The sequence below is a fragment of the Panicum virgatum genome, chromosome 6N (assembly GCF_016808335.1).
Source record: "Panicum virgatum strain AP13 chromosome 6N, P.virgatum_v5, whole genome shotgun sequence".
NCBI classification, from domain to species: Eukaryota; Viridiplantae; Streptophyta; class Magnoliopsida; order Poales; family Poaceae; genus Panicum; species Panicum virgatum.
The window spans coordinates 7801226-7820167 of NC_053150.1; the positions used below are offsets into that span (position 1 = coordinate 7801226).

Here is an 18942-nt window from a genome sequence, read left to right on the forward strand (position 1 = left end):
TTTTCTTCGAGAACATAAAATGCACTTATAATTGCACACAACAAAATCTCAAAAATATTTATTATTCAAGATGCACATTGGGATGCACAGTAATGAAGCCAAATTGATCCCTTCTCGCTCATCCACTTTTTGTGCACTTATGCTTAACTCTTATGTATCTCAACAAAATGAAGCAAAAAAAGATCCATATGATGCATGCAGTTTTCCGGAGTACAAAAATCTCATTCTTTGATACATGCAGATTTTTTTTTGCACTCACCAAGTGAGAACATCTTGTATGGTTGGGGGTTCCTCATGAAGTGTACACTAAAGTATGGATGTAGGATGTTATAATTTACTTTCATGAAAAACTTTTTGCTGAGCAAAATGCTTGCGAACGTAAAAATAAAAGGCATAGCATTAAAGATGCATGACAAATTATAATAAAAATTTGTGATAGATACAACATGCTAGTTTCCATAAAAAAAAAGATACAACATGCTATCATTGTTTTCATGCTAAATTTAGCTTGATCAGCACCTGCCCAATAGTATGTGCATTTGAAGTGTTTCAACCTACTAGTATTTATGCAATAATTTATGTGTCATTACATAAATAATAGCAGGTTTAAACACTTATTGACCACAACAAGAAGGAAATTTAATAAAAGAGCACACCTATATTTACAAGTAAAACATAAAAAAGCATTCTGTACATGAAGATGCACAAAAGATGCATCTCTGGATATACACTTCAATAAGCAATCTCAGTACCTAGAACAAATGCGCATATTCGTGTGCAATAATGTACAATCGATTATGAGGGTGCAAACTTTTGTGCATGGATGATCTAAAAAAAATGCTCCACACATAGAAGTCCTGTTCATTTTCCAATCCAGCGCTGCATGCATGTTACACTTTTTTTTTATCTCACATTTGTACCTCAAAAGAAAATCTGAAATCAGATCATGAAGCTTAGCGCACTCTAATTGCATGTACATGAAATATTTACATCCATGGTTATATGGCACTGCAGAGAACATATCAAATCCACCCCGCACAAGCACTGGGAAGAATCATAGTGAAACAAAAGTCGTTGCTTTAGATCAAAAGACCAGACTGCATCCACCACTCCTCAATTTGCAACGTATATAAATAATTTGTAAGATAGGAACGAGATTCACATGAATGTATGCCTTACTACTAACTAGTAAGGTGCCCGTGCTAACGCCACGGACAAATTGTTGATTACGAAATAAATACAGGTTCCAAATATACAACCGTCAGTACCCACGAGTCCACGACTAGCAGAAATGTTAGCATTATTACAGTTGAAAGCTATACGACAAACAAAACTGTAATTTAAGTCAATTAGTCTAGTCCCTTTCTATAAGTGAAACACACAAACCATGATCGACATCACCCACGATTATCCATAACTGGAGTTTTTACAAGAATCATCGAACCAGGAGATAATATGAGTTTAGAACATGATAAATACAATCCCATATCTTCAGTTGGAGGAAGTCGAAGATCAAAGCCAACCTCTGCTTCTGAATGATATTTTTCCTAGCGGATGATGAAATAGATTAATAGCGTATGATGAAATAGAAAGATGACACAGGAAGAAGTTTCTTTGCGGTGGTCAAGCTGAAACCTTTTCTTTCTACACATTCCCATAATTTGATATAGTATTCAGAAATTGTGGCCGAGTTAGTACATAATTTTGAAACTGAAAAAGGATTACTTTGTTCTTTGGGCAAGCACACAAGTACACAGCAGCCTATAAATAAGTAATGGTTTGTTTCTGAACATGAGCTATCTATGGTTGATCTTCAGTAAAGTTTCATATCAAGCTGTAGACAAAATTAGCAATCAGAGGGAATAAAATATTGTCGATGTGATTAGTAGGATACTGAACCAGCTATGATTTGGTTAGCTGCACATCACCTTGTGTTTAGAGCATTGAACCACAGCTCATGATCTAGGAGGAATTCCAGCTCATCCCTTGACACCTCACTGGTATCAGCTTCTCTTTTCCCTGTGCCTTCCACCCTCCTTTGAAGATGAAACGGGAGCATGCAGTGTACCAAGGAACAACCTCAGCTCCTTCAACGGTCCAGCAGAAAGAGCAGGGGCTGTTTGTGCATAATGCCCTGTGCCATGAAGCATCTATCAGGCAGAAGGTGGAGCTGTGCATCAGGGTCTTTCATTATCATGACAACTGAGCTATGGCGCTGTGCAAGAGAACACCAAATAAATGGCGATTCAGTGATTATCAATGCAATGCACCTCACTCAAATTTTTTATATAAGCATTCATTTATTTTCAATTTTCACTCGTATGATGCACTCCTGGAAGTTCTGAAGTCTAAAACTTTAATTGACATTGTTTTCTTAAAAACACAGACATAAAGCTACAAAAAGCCTGAAGATCATCAATGCCTAGCAAGATAAATATTTCTCAAAGGAACTGAGCAACAGGAAGTAGAATATATCTAATAAGGATGTTCGGTTGAGTATAGATAATTTCAGCTCACCCTTTAGAATGGAGCTTCTCAAGAATTGATATGCTCTCTAGGGCAATGCAGGCAGCCATATTCGCAGATATCATATTCAAGATGTTGAATCATTTAGTCTGCAAACAGTTGTAACATGAATCCCTCGTTAGACTGTACTGCAAATTACATTGGCTGGCAATTTGAGTGACCTACACAAGTATTAAGTCCACTGAGATCGCGAGAAACCAAATTCCTTACCCGTCGTGTTGGTCTGCTCCCCGGCGACCAACAAGCTGGTGCTGTCGTTCCTCGGTAGCTTGGGCTCGGGCCGTCCGTAGTAACTCCAACGAGAAATTTCCAGTCTGAAACATGCAATTCTCCAACTCAACTGGAAGTAAATATATCCAAATTCAGCAAGATAAACCCAAATCCAGCAATTGAGCAGGGGAATAAAACTGCAGCTTTGAGCTACCACTGGGCCACTGAGGTAAAACCACAATTAAACCCTGGAGACAGAATTCGATCCAGAAAGTCAAGCAAGGGGCGGATCCGTAAACCAATCCTTCTCCAGAGAGAGAGAGAGAGAGAGCAACACATGCATTAGTACACATGTTGACATAGACGCTCCGGACGTGGACAATTTGCTCATCAAGTGCTTGTGCTTCCTAGCTAGTAGCACACAACTTGAATCATCATCATACAGCAGGCCGGCTGATTAAGTTGATCTCGAAACCTGCAAAGAAGGAAAATAAATTTTAATCAGGTAGTGTTACAAATGTCATAACTGAAAGCAGAAATCTCATCTGAACGTTGGGCAATAACCTTCACTAACATGTCTTATACAGATTTAACAGGCGAAAAGATATAAAAACCAAACAATACAATCACCCACCAGGTAGTAGCATTCCTCCATCTGCAAGCTCTTCATGAGGATGCCGTGTTCGTTCAACGGCAGGATCTCGCCGGAGGAGTGAACCAGCATCACGTCACGCCCAAATATGACGGCCAAAGTCAAGCAGTGCGCCGGCGCCGGGCACCTTGTACACCGTGCCGTTGATGAACACCTGGATAGATGTCGTCCCTGCAGATTCAGCTAAATTGCACCTCCAGGCACAAATGTGGAATATAGAGTACCAGATGGGATGATGCAGATTCAGCTAGATAAATGAGAGAGACAGGAAAAAAGGACGGTCTTTAGCACGGGACCTGACCTTTCCCTCCATAACAGAAACATATCAGTTAGTAGTTCCCAAATCAATTCCAATAATGTCATTTCATATTTATGTTGCACTGAAAGTAGTTACAAAGCATACGAACACCAGTTCAAAAAATTCAGCTGATGCCAAAAAAATATAATGGACCACATCTGTACATTATGACATGAACATTTATTTGTGCAGAGAAGTGTAATAATCAGACATGTGTATAAAACATGATCAATTTTTATTTGTTTGCTACCTTCGTTTATTTGTGATTGCACAGATACATTCTTAAAAACATGGGAATCAATTGAAATTGTAAAGACCTGGGAGGGAATGAGCCTCACATTCGGTGTTGCTCAGCTGGTAGGGATGCTTAGTCTAGCGACGGGATGCCAGGTAGAACCGTAGAAGCAGAGTTGTTGCCTTGTTGGTGGTCGTCGCCTCCTCATCCTCGCTACCAAGATCTGCCACGGCGGCGTTGGCCGAGTAGCTGGCACCGGCGTGCAGCGCCCGGCGGCCTCCTCCTCCCCCTCCCCCTTTCGACCAAGCGCCCAGCGACGGCTTCCGAAATCGGGCGCCCCTAGATCCGGCGTCGGCTCGCTGCCCCGGACAGGCCGCCCCGAGATCCGTCCGGCGGGTGATGGGCCAACGTCGGCGGCGGCGTCCGCGAGCGTGGGCGTTCTCCGGGCGCGAGCGCTCCGCCTGGGATGTCGGAGGCGGCCCATCGCGCGGGAGCCGAGCACGACGCCGTGATCCCCGAGCGTACCGGTGGGGAGGGAAGGGGCATGGGGAGGCGCCGGTGGGAGGGAGCGACGCAGGGAGGGCTGCAGGTGTGCCCCTTCGTTTCTTTTTCGGTGTGTGGCAAAATCGGCGCCGGTGGGGATCGAACTCGCGTCGCGAGGCACGTACGCGAGGCGCGGAGTGGGGAGGGCGGGGGTGGAGCCGTGGAGGTCTGATGTGCAGGATGATCCAAAGAAGACAGACCGTTGGATGGGTATGAGCACACTAGGTGAAGAACGCGCTCCGCCGCGTAGGAAGAAAACATGGAAGAAAACTGAAAAGGGAAAAATTGAGGAAGAAAAGGAAAATTGAGAGGAAAAAAGGAAACACGGCACCGCACGGCGGTGGACGTCACCGGCGTTCCCGCCACCCGCGCCTCTGCCTGGATGTCGCCTTCGTCCGTCTCGCTCCCGCCGCCGTTCGCGTTGACGCCTCGACAGCACCGCCACTGCCGACGCTGCCTCTTCGACACCAGCGTTCAGATCCGCCGCTCGCTCCATGCCGCCGCTTGGAACTGCCGGTCGCTGCACCGCCTCTACGCCGCCGCCCGCCGATCCACCTCGACGCCGCTGGACCGGATCCACTGCCCATAGCTTCGCCTCGACGTCGCCAGCCTAGATCGACGAACGACATCGACGGAGGGCGGAGCGGACGAGATCCGTCACCGGTACGCCGCCGATCGCAGGGGCAGAGCGGACGACGGGGGTCGGAGGTGCGACGACGGCGGGGGTCGAGACGTGGGGAGCCCGGGAGGGGGCAGCGGCCAAGGACGGCGACCGGCGGCGGTGGAGGAGGGCGAGAGGCAAAGGGCGGCAACCGGCGGCGGGGGCGGAGGGCAACGGGGCGGCGGCGGGGGATGCTAGGTGTTGACGCAGAACTAAGGCCAACACACGGAAACGCTTGAATGCGCAGCGAGCGACGGCACAACGCAGCGCCGATGCTCTGACCGGACGGGTATACCGGTCAGACCGGTTGTTGCCGAGCAGACCAGCGGTGAGACCAACGAACGTCGCCCGGGAAGGACAGGTCGGGGCAGGCGCACGTAGGGTTGTTCTAGGGTCGGCAGGCCACCTAGAACGCCCTCAATCGACGTAGAGACGACGGAAGAACAGCAAATAGTAGATTGGAAAAGTTAGGGCAAGAGAAAAGTAAAAAGATAAAAGTTGTATTGATTTGATCGATTGGATACCCTAATCGGCCGTGACCCTTTATATTTATAGGGTGGGGTGGACTTATCCCGCAAGAAATCCTATTACAGATCTAAATCTACAAAGAGTTCTAGTTGTACTCGGATTCCAGGTGGACCGGTCAGACCGGTCGACCCTACCGGTCAGACCGGTCGGCCGCTGCCAGACGGACTACAGCGTCTGACCGGTCAGACCGCTAGGGAGTACCGGTCAGACCGGTCGGTATTGTCAAATGCCAATTTTGGTCGAATGCCAACACTGCTTCTCCAGACCGGTCTGACCGGTCTGAGCAGACCTGGCGTCCTTCTTCTGTTCTTGCCCCCCCGAGCGTTGAATTCTTCAATGAATCTTCAGGGACCTTCTTTGCTGGAGCTTCCTGATGAGATTTCGAAGGTTCAGACCTTTCTTCTCCAATGATTATATTTTTTTCCTTTTGTTGATTCGGCTTGATAACTCCGCCTATGCTGACTGGAAGACTCTCCCTCCTGAGTCGTCTCAACATAGCCGGTCCCAAGCCCGGGTAAAGAAGGAGGGTTGTGTTAGGTTTTGGCAAACCAGCATAAAAAATACCACTCTAATGGATTTGAAACCCACAAGAAACTCGTTGGGGCGTAACCCTCTTAGCGACGCGCTACATCGGAACCCGGGTGTGGTGATAAATGGGCAAGGACCGGGTCTCCATCCCCCCAAGGGCGCGTCGTATCATGACCTGGATACGATGATAAGTGAGTAAGGGTCGGATCGTCACCTGAATGACGCGCTACATCTACGCCCGGGTATAGTGAAAAATGAGCAAGGGTCTTCGCACTTCCCTCGACGGGTGCGAAGGGTAAGGAAGCTAGCCGAGCCAACTAGGATTCGTATAGGTAGCTGGAACGTAGGGTCCCTAACGGATAAGTTGCGAGAGCTAGTTGATGTAGCAATTAGGAGGCGTGTAAATATTCTATGCGTTCAGGAGACTAAATGGAAGGGCCAGAAGGCGAAGGAGGTTGAGGATACTGGCTTCAAGCTTTGGTACACGGGAGCAACTCCGGGTAGGAATGGTGTAGGCATCTTGATTGATAGGAGCCTTAAGGATGGAGTCGTAGAGGTTAGAAGGCAAGGCGACCGGATTATCCTAATCCGGTTGGTAGTTGGAAATTCGGTTTTGAATGTGATCAGTGCCTATGCCCCTCAGGTAGGCCTTAGTGAGAGCACCAAGATGCAGTTCTGGGAAGATCTAGATAGCATGGTTAGTACCGTGCCTACCAGCGAGAAACTCTTCATAGGAGGAGATCTCAACGGCCATGTGGGTGCGACTAATGTAGGGTTCGAGCGAGTGCACGGGGGTTTTGGGTATGGTAGCAGGAGTCAAGAGGGGGAGGATGTGTTGAACTTCGCGTTAGCCTACGACTTGTTGATAGCGAATACCGTGTTTAAGAAGAGGAAATCCCATCTTGTGACGTTTCGTAGTGGACAACACTCGAGCCAGATCGACTTTATCCTTACTAGGAGGGAGGATAGACGTGATTGATTAGATTGTAAGGTGATACCTGGGGAGTGTGTTATCCCTCAACACAAGCTTGTGGTGGCGGATTTTCGTCTTCGGGTACGTGTCCACCGGGACATATGTGCCAAGATTGCGAGAACAAAGTGGTGGAAGCTTCGAGGGGAAGCGGCACAAGCGTTTAAGGAAAGAATGCTAGGTGAGGGGCCTTGGGAAGAAGGAGAAGACGCAGATGACATGTGGCTAAAGATGGCAACATGTGTTCGGAAGGTGGCCTCAGAGATGTTTGGCGTGAGTAGGGGAGGCAAACAGGAGGGGAAAGACACCTGGTGGTGGAACGACGAGGTGCAAAGGGCTATTAAGGAGGAGTGTTTCAAGCGCCTCCATCTTGACAAGAGTGCAGCCAACATCGAGGGTTATAAATTAGCGAAGAGGGTTGCAAAGCGAGCTGTGAGTGTAGCAAAGGATAAGGCATATGATGACTTGTATCAACGGCTAGGCACAAAAGAAGGGGAGAAGGACATTTATAGGATGGCTAGGATCCGCGAGCGGAAGACAAGGGACATCAACCAAATCAAATGCATTAAGGATGGGACAGATCGACTGCTAGTGAAGGATGAGGAGATTATGAATAGATGGAGAGAGTACTTCGACAAGTTGTTTAATGGAGAGAGTGAGAGCCCTACCCTTGAGTTAGATGACTCTTTTGACGATACCAACAGACGTTTTGTGAGGAGAATTCAGGAGGCAGAGATCGGGGAGGCTTTGAAGAGGATGAAGAGAGGTAAATCGATGGGCCCTGATGGTATTCCCATTGAGGTGTGGAGATGCCTAGGAGATAGAGCAATAGTATGGTTAACTAAGCTTTTTAATCTCATTTTTCGGTCAAACAAGATGCCTGAAGAATGGAGGAGAAGTATATTAGTACCTATCTTCAAAAACAAGGGCGATGTTCAAAGTTGTACTAACTACCGTGGAATTAAGCTGATGAGCCATACGATGAAGCTTTGGGAGAGGATTATCGAGCATCGCCTAAGAAGAGTGACAAGTGTGACCCAAAATCAATTTGGGTTCATGCCTGGAAGGTCAACCATGAAGGCGATTTTCTTAATACGACAATTGATGGAGAGATATAGGGAGCAGAAGAAGGACTTGCACATGGTCTTCATTGACCTTGAGAAGGCATATGACAAGGTACCGAGAAATGTCATGTGGTGGGCTTTGGAGAAGTACAAAGTCCCAACTAAGTACATTACCCTCATTAAGGATATGTACAAGGATGCAACGACGTTTGTCCGAACATGTGATGGCAACACCACTGACTTTCATATTAACATAGGCCTACACCAGGGGTCAGCATTGAGCCCTTATTTATTTGCTTTAGTGATGGATGAGGTCACAAGGGATATACAAGGTGAGATCCCTTGGTGTATGCTCTTTGCTGATGATGTGGTGCTAGTTGACGAGAGTAGGGCAGGGGTTAATAGGAAGTTAGAGCTGTGAAGACGCACGTTAGAGTCGAAAGAATTCCGACTTAGTAGGACCAAGACCGAGTACATGATGTGCGATTTCAGCGCGACTAGGCATTAGGTGGGAGACGTTAGTCTAGATGGGCAATTGGTGGTCCAGAAGGATACTTTTCGGTATTTAGGATCGGTGCTACAAAAGGATGGCGACATTGATGAAGACGTTAGGCATAGAATTTCAGCTGGCTGGTTGAAATGGCGGCAAACTTCTGGCATCCTTTGTGACAAGAGGGTGCCACAAAAGCTAAAAGGCAAATTCTATAGGACAGCAATTCGTCCGGCGATGTTATACGGTGCTGAATGTTGGCCTACAAAAAGGCGACATGTGCAGCAACTGAGTGTAGCAGAGATGCGGATGTTGCGGTGGTTTTGCGGGCACATAAGGAGAGATAGAGTCCAGAACGAAGTTATTCGGGATAGGGTCGGGGTGGCACCAATTGAGGAGAAACTTACTCAGCATCGGCTGAGATGGTTTGGACATGTCCAACGAAGGCCTCCTGAGGCGCCGGTGCGTAATGGGGTTCTTGAGCGGGTCGATAATGTAAAGAGGGGTGAGGTAGACCTAAACTGACGTGGGATGAGTTGGTTAAAAGAGACCTTAAGGATTGGAATATCTCTAAAGAGATAGTTTTGGATAGGAGCGCTTTAAGACTAGCTATCAATGTGCCTGAACCTTGAACTTATTTCTTTCGGATTTCATCTCTAGCCTACCCCAACTTGCTTGGGAAAAAAAGCTATGTTGTTGTTGTTGTTGGTTGATTCAGCTTGATTTGGCCGAATTAACACTTTAGGATTACTCAATTCAAGCACATGCGTATGTGCAGGGAAAGGATTCTGATCCACCTTCATTTGTGGAACAATTATTCGACCTTCATTAACAGCCGATTGAATCTGTCTCCGAAGCACATTGCAATCATTAGTCGCATGAGAGAAAGTATTATGAAATTTGCAATAAGCTCGCCACTTTAATTCTTCAAGCGGCGGTATGACATGCGACATCTTGATGTAACCATTATTATTTAATTCATCAAATATCCTCTCACATTTGGATACATCAAAAGTAAATCTTTCTTGCCGATCTTTAGGAATTGGCTTAAGAGAACCGCAAACGCAAGGTTTAACATTAGAGGACCAAACAAATTCAGCGGTATAAACATCTTTACCTTCATCGTCCGAACAATTGGAATCACACCCGAGCACATAAACAGGACGATTAGGTTTTTCATTGGATTTTTGAGAATCTCTCGCTTCTTTAGCTCGGCTTTCATTAGCCAGAGCCTTTTGTAAGACTTGACTAACATCTAGAAATTCTTGCCCCTCTAGCTTTGCTTTATGAAAATCAAGTAAACCAGCAAAAGTTAGATCAGCTAAATCTCTATCAGAAATTATCAAACTATAACATCGGTTTCTAGTATCTCTAAATCTTCTAATATACTCAGAAACACCTTCATGTATCTTTTGCTTAACCGATGTGAGATGTGACAATTTCAATTCAGTTTCACCACTAAAGAATAATCATGAAATTTTTGCTCTAAATCAGCAAAAGTGAAAACTGAATTAGGTGGCAATGAAATAAACCATGTAAATGCAGCACCTGATAGAGATAAAGGAAATAACCTCAATTTGTAAATATTATTAGTGCTAGCTTCACCACATTGTATAATAAATTGACATATATGCTCCAATGTAGTTCTACTATCATCACCAGTAAATTTAACAAATTCAGGAATTTTAAACCCTTGAGGATATGCAACATAATCGTAATTCTCAGGGTATGGTCTTTGATAAAATCGGCATTTGGCTTTAGGCTCTATACCAAAAGTTTGCCGAAATATCTTAATCACCTCCTCTTTGATACTACCTGATCCAACATCATCGGCGTTAAGCCGATTTGTGATCGGTGTACTACTAGGTTGAGCGAAGTTCGGCGGTGTGGAATGTCACAACGAACTTGCTGCCCCATATGGCACATTGGCATGAGGTGATGCATTATAACTAATTCGGCTTTGCTGATTAGCCGAATTAGTCACAATAGCATTATTAGTTGGAATTGCCGAACCACGAATTGTCTTATCGGTATTAGATGTAGACGCATTATTACCGACAGACTTCATACCAAGATGTATTTCAATTCGGCTAAAACGGTCATCAAACATATCATGCATATTTTGACCAATAAATTCCAACTTATTATTCACATGAGAAGAAACAACATCATCTATAGCATTAGCTATTTCAGAATTAAGGACAGGCTGCTTGTTCTCATCGAAATTTACCTCAAACTGTGAAGCATCGAAGCCGGCATCCGTCGTGACCTTCCCTTGTCGGTCGATGGAGAGGTGCGAGATGTACTGCTTCATGGCTTCTTCCTCCAGCTTCTGGATCTCCTTCTCCTTCTCCTCTCTGATCTTCTTCTGGATGTCGTCAAGAGCCTTCTGTTGTTCGGCCCAAAGTTGCTGAACAGTCGGCCTTTGGATGTTGGCGGCATCAACATCGCTAGGTTTAGGAATTTTACCGGCCATGGCAGCCGATTGATTCTTTCCCCAGCAGAGTCGCCAAAATATGTTGATGCAGAACTAAGGCCAACACACGGAAACGCTTGAACGCGCAGCGAGCGACGGCACAACGCAGCGCCGATGCTCAGACCGGTCGGGTATACCGGTCAGACCGGTTGTTGCCGAGCAGACCGGCGGTGAGACCAACGAACGTCGCCCGGGAAGGACCCGTCGGGGCAGGCGCACGTAGGGTTGTTCTAGAGTCGGCAGGCCACCTAGAACGCCCTCAATCGACGTAGAGACGACGGAGGAACAGCAAATAGTAGATTGGAAAAGCTAGGGCAAGAGAAAAGTAAAAAGATAAAAGTTGTATTGATTTGATCGATTGGATACCCTAATCGGCCGTGACCCTTTATATTTATAGGGTGGGGTGGACTTATCCCGCAAGAAATCCTATTACAGATCTAAATCTACAAAGAGTTCTAGTTGTACTCGGATTCCAGGTGGACCGGTCAGACCGGTCGACCCTACCGGTCAGACCGGTCGGCTGCTGCCAGACGGACTACAGCGTCTGACCGGTCAGACCGCTAGGGAGTACCGGTCAGACCGGTCGGTATTGTCGAATGCTAATTTTGGTTGTCAACACTAGGGTTAGGGTTAGGGATGGGGGCGGGGGAGGCCGGGGAGGGTGCACTGCGGGTTGAGGGGGGAGGGCGTGGCGGGGAATGGGGCTGTTGGGTGGGTGGCTCGGCGGGGGATAGTTTGCAAAAATCATGGACGGCAGGTTCGAATAAAAAAATTGAAGGGTCTATTTGCGAAAAAACTAAGGTACAGCGTGGATCGATCTCCAGCGACGGATCGGACAGCCAGCATTGCGCTACCTTTCTCCGAAGACACGTGTCGCTCCGTGGGGAGCCGGGTGCTCCCAGGCCTCCCTCTCCTCCCTCTCCATGGTGTATAGTATATACCATATTATGGAAGAGTTGTAGGTCGTTGGTTTTAATGGAGATGAATTTCTATGTGTGTTTGTTTGGGTGCACAAAGATTTCCCTACTCAGTAGGGGACGTTTTATGGGGTGGCCGTAGAGTTGTTTCCATCAATGCTTTAGGGGGTTGATGATTCGCTAGTATCATATTGCAAGTTGATGTATAAATCTAGTGACTTTAGAATTCAGATAAGTCACAGTTTTACAAATGAACCAAGGCAAAAGCATAATCATGTCCTCTTGCTCTGTTGGTTGTTTTTTTTTATGAAGATTACAATGTATTACACAACTACATGTATTAAACATACATATCTCATATCCTATCTCATTAAGTCTTGCATTAGTTAATGAGTAAAATCCACTCTAGGTCCTTAAACTTGTCCCGAGATTTCATCTAGGTCCATGTACTTAGAAAACCAGGTAAACAGGTCCTTAAATTTGTTTAAATGTGTCATCTAGGTCCAAAACCGGATTTGGTAGGTGGTTTTGCTACAGTAAGGAGTTTTTGTCTTTTTTCTTTTTTTTAACATTTAGATTGAATCTTTGAAAAATCATAGTAAATTATAGAAAAATCATAAAATAAAAAATCCACTTTTTTGGACTCCACATGAGTAGATCTACAAGTGAACATATAATATGGTATGCTTTAGTACAAAATTTTTGCTACAAAGCTTATCTTTTTCTTTTTTTATTTATTTGGCTGAATCTTTAAAAAATCATAGTAAATCTTAGAAAATTTATAAAATAGAAAATCCAATTTTGTTAGACTCCACATGCGCATGTCTACCCGGTGGCGCGGCACTGGAACGCCGGCCTAGGCGAGGAATGGTAAGGCGACGCCGGCGCCTAGCTTTTTTTTCCGCTCGGACGGGCGACGCCTTAAAAACCTTGATGGTATGCTTTAGTCCAATAAAATAATTAGAAGTTGCAGCTACGAATTATTTCAATTAATTACAGAAAAGTATAGATCTAAAACTATAAAAAAATTGTACTAAAACATACCATATTATATGTTCACTTGTAGATCTACTCATGCTGAGTCCAAAAAATTTGGATTTTTCGTTTTATGATTTTTCTATAAGTTACTATGATTTTTTAAAGATTCAATCTAAATGTTAAAAAAAGAAAAAGACAAAAACCACATACTGTAGCAAACCGCCTGCTAAATCCAGTTTTGGACCTAGATGACACATTTAAACAAGTTTAAGGATCTGTTTACCTAGTTTCCTAAGTACATGGACCTAGATGAGATCTCGGGATAAGTTCAAGGACCTAGAGTGGATTTTACTCTTAGTTAATTAACAAACAGAGCAAGATGTCGTCCCGCAGCACGAATGCCATGGATTTGCAGCCTCCTGCTGCCTGCGCCGCCACCACCGCCACGGCGCACGCCACTAGGAGCAGCTCGAGCAGCAGCAAGGATCTCACAGGGATCGGACATCAAGCGGCGCACCCGGGACCATCTCGGGCGGATTCACGGAGGGGGGAGGTGCGCTCGCTCACCTGGTGTCCCGAGGTGGTTCCGCTTCTTCTTCACCGGCACCGGCGCGGTCCACCGCCAAAGGGGAGCGCTGCTTCCCACTCCCGCGCCGCCTTGTCGAGCCCCGCCTCCGGCTCAGTCGGGTGCAGCGTCATCTCCGGCGCCCGATCCGTCTCCCGGCCGGAGATTGGGATGAGAAGCGTGCGGTAGTGGGGATCCGGCCGGAGCCTGGGCAGCGTGCGGCGGTGGGAGTGGTGGACAGAGATTTTTTTCTCTCTCCTTTTCCAGCCCTCTCATAGTCTCATATTCCCTTTCTCTCTCTAGCAATTACTTTTACGGCTTCCTTTTTCTAGTGGAGAGGGAGCGGAGTGGGAGCGGCAGTCAGGGAGCATTTAGTTCCCAAAATCAAAAATTTTTGGGTGTTTCGTCGTTGTTTGACCAGATGTCGGGAGGGCTTTTCGAACACTAATTAAAAAACTAATTTCAGAACTCACTTGGAAACCGCGAGACGAATATTTTGAGGCCTTTGACCGCATCATTAGCACATGTGGGTTACTGTAGCACTTATGGCTAATCATGTCCTAATTATGCTCAAAAGATTCGTCTCGTCGTGTACATCCAAACTGTGTAATTAGTTTTATTATTTAATTACATTTAGTGCTTCATACATATGTTTTAAAGGGGAGGTGAAAATTTTTGGGTGAAAATTTTTGGGAACTAAACGGGGCCTCAGATGGGATCGGACGGCTTTGAGCCGCGGAACATGACAGTTTAGTTTCCAAAAAATTTCATGTGTTACAATAATTTCGAATGTTTGACCACTAATTAAGAATATTAAATATGAATAACTGATAAGATCCATTTCATAATTCTCGGATGAAATCGCGAGACGAATCTAATGAATCTAATTATGCAATGATTAGACAATGTCGTGCTACAGTAAACAACTTCTAATTATAGATTAATTAGGCTTAATAGATTTGTCTTGCGATTTTCCGTCCATCCGTGTAATTAGTTTTACAATTAGATCATATTTAATACTCCTAATTTTCAATTGAAAATTACTACAGTAACATTGTCCAAAAAAAATTTGGAAACTAAACAACACCTCGTTTAGCGATGCGGGCTCCGCTCGGCTAGGCTTTCTGCATGCAACACTCAGGGGGTGTTTAGAAACAGGGACTTCAAAAAAGTCCTAGGGACTTTTTAGTATTTAGAAGTATTAAATAAATATTAATTATAAAACTAACTGCAGAACCCTGGGGCTAAACTGCGAGACGAATCTAATGAGGTATCTTAATCTATGATTAGCGAATGGTTACTGTAGCACCACTGTAGCAAATTATGAATTAATTAGACTCATTAGATTCGTCTCGCGAAAAAGCACTCAGCTGTCAAAAAACATTTATAAACAGATTTTATTTAATACTATAAAATAGTAAGATTCCTTTTGATGTGATAGAGATTTTTGGAAAAAGTATTGGAGCCAAACAAGCCTCAGGCCGCTCCTCGGGACGAGCTTCAGCTTACTATAGTGCCGGGTCACTATTCGGCGATGTGTGGCACTGTAGCGCAAAGTCGAAACGGTAGCGGAAGGAGCAAAATGAACTAGCACCGTGATAAAGCCGGAGAAGCTAGCAAAACCGGGGTTCGTCATTTTCAGCTTCGACTTGCTACAGTATTCAGCAATATAAGCTGCAGCATGCAAAGCGGTGCCAAACGAGGTCTCATTTGTTTGGTTCTCCTTTCTATGCAGCCAAGCCGACGGGAGAAATTGATTGGTTGCTTGTCTAAGGCAGCGTTCAGTTCTCAAATTTTTTTTTACAATACCTATCACATCGAGTTTTCGAACACATACATGAAATATAAAATATAATTTAAAAAATAACTAATTACACAGTCTAAATAATTCATACAAGATGAATTTAATGATGTTAATTAATCTATAATTAAAAATTAATTATCAAATAACAATAAAATATGATATAGTACCTAAACTTAAATTTTTTCACCAACTAAACACCCCTGAACTAGCCTCCGGATGCTTTTTGTGTCTGTGCACTCGCCCCGAGAACTCGCTGGTGCATCGCGCCAACCAGGCCCGGAGGGAACGAGAAAGGTCCCGCTTAGTTCGCGCAAATTTTCCTACAATAGTCTTTACATTGAATCTTCGGACATATACGTGGAGCATTAAATATAGTTGAAAAAAATAACTAATTACACATTTTAACTGATTAGGACGAGATGAATCTTTTAAAACTAACTAATCTATGATTAGATATTAATTATGAAATAACAATAAAATTGCTACAGTACCATAATCCAACAATTTTCGCGAACCAAATGGGGCCAAAATTTTCCTTATCCTAGGAGCCAAGCTGAGAGGTAGGTGCAAATTGCACCTGCCGAGCCAGACCCACAAGATAAACCGCGCAACCAATAAGTGGTACTGCACCCCGTGAGCCTGCTTGGCCTAAATGCAACCAACCAATTGCACCCTAATATTTTATTTAGTTTCCAAAAAATTTTCAGCACTACAGCAACTTCGAACATTTGACCATTAATTAGGAGTATTAAATGTGAATAACTGACAAAACTCATTCCATAATTTCGGGTGAAATCGCGAGACGAATCTTTTAAGCTTAATTAAACGATAATTGGACAATATCGTGCTACAGTAAACAATCTCTAATGATGGATTAATTATGCTTAATAGATTCGTCTCGCGATTTCCGGTCCATCCGTGTAATTAGTTTTATAATTTGTTTATGGTTAATACTCCTAATTAGTATTGTAACAGTTGCCAAAAATTTTCATCCAAAAATTTTCGCGAACTAAACAGACCTCCGAGATTGTGTAAAAATTTCCTCTAGTAGCAGATAGTGTAAAAATTCCTCGCAGCGGGATATGCTACATGCTACGTTTCGCTAGCGAAGCAGCCAGGATACGCCAAATCCAGCGCTATGCGAGGGCTCCGGTATCAGTATAAGCAGACATGGCGCGGGGCTCGCGCACCCACCGTTTGTCCGTGCCATGAGCAGGAGGGGGGAGAGAGAGAAGGGAATGGGATGGCCGCGGCGGAGCTCGAGCCGCAGTAGCAGCCGCTGGAGCTCTGGCCGGGAGGGGGGAGAGAGAGGGATATGGCCGCGGCGGAGCTTGGGAGGCGGACTTGCCAGCGGCGACGAGGGCCATCCGCGCCCCTGCTTTGTCCGTACTGTCATGCGCCGGCCCGCCGCCGCCGCCACCACGCGCCGCTGATGCTGATATCGAGGCCGTGCCGAATCGGCCGGGCCGCCACGCACCTCGCATCCGCATCGGTAGCGGATGTTGCCTTCGAGGCTGCGACGAATTGGCCGCCACCGCCGCCGCTACCGCTCCGTCCCACCGCGGCCGCTGGCCGGACGCGCCGCCGCTGTTTCGCCACCGCCGCTCTGCCCGGCCATGCGCCGCTGCAACTTGGCCGCGAGGAGGAGGCGACGGCCGCGTGGAGGCACGACGAGGAGGCAGTGGCGGAGGAGGTGGCCGGCGGCGGGGGTCGGAGGAGGGGCGCGGAGAGGAGGGGCGTAAGGTAAGCAGCGGCGGCGGAGGGAGATAGAGGGGGGAAAGGGAGGTAAAAAAGAGAAAAAAGTCTAACGCATGGGTCTCACAGATTGGTAGTTGGTACAGAGAATGAGATATAGAGTATGATGGGTGTGGGAGAAATTAGTATAGAGGAGAAAATCTCGATGACTAGACCATAATATTTTTTTATTCTATAGAATAAAAATAGAGTACGACGAGTGCGGATAACCTCAGCTCTGCCCTCCGAGCCCAAACCCACCTCGCATAATTTTTACAATTTAGTTCTTTTCTAAAAAAAATTCTATATTTGGACCTCCAGCGGAAATTTTTTTGGAAAATGAAGACCGGGCTCGGTGTCAAACGCTGTGTTCGTTTGGTCGTGGCTGGTGGCTGGTGCTGATTTGTTACGAGAGAACAGTACTGCTGACTGGCTGGTAGCTAGTGGCTGGTGCTGATTTAGTATGAGAGAACAGTACTGCTGACTGGCTGCCTGACAATCCAAGCGAACACAGAGAAAAGATCGTGGCGCCGTAATTTTTGACGCCGTAAATTTCAGTCTGCCCGAGGCACGGCACCAAACATCACGGAGACACAGTGGCAGGGCCCTGGCACCATGCCGTAGGAGAACGGTGCTAACGACCGTGCGTCGTGCCTCCCCCCAAACCAACACCACCCCCCCTCCCCCTCCCACGCAATTCATGGATTTGGGGCCAAATCTAGCTGGATAAAGCTAGGATCAACGCATAGAGCAAGTATTATGAGATGACTTAGAAGAACTAAATGGAGTGCCACATCATATTTGTGCTGAGTTGAAGGGAGAAGTGAAACCGGCTGCAAAACAGATTCCCATAACTTTGGTGAGAGAATGAGAGAAGGAAGATGAATCAAAATGAATGGTGCAGCCCACCTATACAGCCAACTTATTATACGTATTGGCTATTAGATTGGCTTAATATGACATGTCAATAATATATAGCTAACATCGGGGTTAAATTATTAACCTTGCTCTTAGCAAGGTGGGTTTACCCCCTGTCAGGCCCAGGACAGCGGGACTGCTCATAGACATAGAATATTCTAGAGTAAGGGATAGCGCATGAATGTACCTTACCTCTTTTGTAACTACCCGAATAGGTGTAGAAATAGCTGTAGTATAAGGAATCTACCCGACTAGGTTGTAGTTGGACTCCAACAGTACTCGGCTAGGACATTCCATGTAACCCTGTCCCCCCCAGAGTATATAAGGGCGGGCAGGGACCCCCTCAAAATAGAACAACACCTAAGGCAATACAAACAACCACATAGGACGTAGGGTATTACGCACCCCGCAGCCCGAACCTGTCTAAATAATTGTGTTCCTTGCACCATCGAATTCGAGAGCTAGTCGATCCCTTGTCTACAATCCTACTGCTAAGGGTATCCCTGAGCCGGCTTGGCGGCTAAACACCAACAGCTGGCGCGCCAGGTAGGGGATCCGGCGAGTTCATCAACGAATTCGATGGCCGGATCAAGCAACGCCAACATCGTGCCTGAAGGCACAACCCTCGTCTTCGGTTCTTGGGCCTGCACGGCCGATGGATTGGGCGGCTTCTTTGGCCACCTGATCCCCTCCAAGGAACCAGAGGCGAAACCCGACGATAAACCCGCCGGAACAACTGACGCTCCCAAACTCGTCGAAAATCGAGCTCTACCCGAACTCGATTCGGAAAACAACGGGAACATGTCAACTCCAACTCGTACAGACGGGTCAGCCGAGTCCGACAC

At 45.9% G+C, this 18942-nt stretch overlaps 1 protein-coding gene across 7 annotated transcripts; it reads right to left on the reverse strand.

Moving 5' to 3' along the window:
- Positions 1–1157: 1157 nt before the first annotated feature.
- LOC120679289 lies at positions 1158–13930 on the reverse strand. 7 transcript variants are annotated; one of them, XR_005677097.1, is made up of 5 exons: positions 13644–13930; positions 3371–3542; positions 2737–3211; positions 2518–2615; positions 1158–2215 (listed from the first exon to the last, which is right to left on the reverse strand). XR_005677097.1 is itself a non-coding variant. In XM_039960833.1 (5 exons), the coding sequence occupies exon 1, from the start codon at positions 4958–4960 to the stop codon at positions 4037–4039; it is 924 nt and encodes a 307-aa protein (XP_039816767.1). In that variant the 5' UTR covers positions 4961–5607; the 3' UTR covers positions 1158–2215; positions 2518–2615; positions 2737–3211; positions 3371–3542; positions 4025–4036. The 7 variants fall into 7 exon arrangements, 6 of the variants coding, with proteins under 6 accessions (XP_039816767.1, XP_039816769.1, XP_039816768.1 ...); XM_039960833.1 differs by lacking the exon at positions 13644–13930 and adding an exon at positions 4025–5607; XM_039960835.1 differs by lacking the exon at positions 13644–13930 and having other exon boundaries at positions 1158–1547; positions 1929–2215; positions 3371–5607.
- Between the last annotated feature and the right edge of the window lie 5012 nt (positions 13931–18942).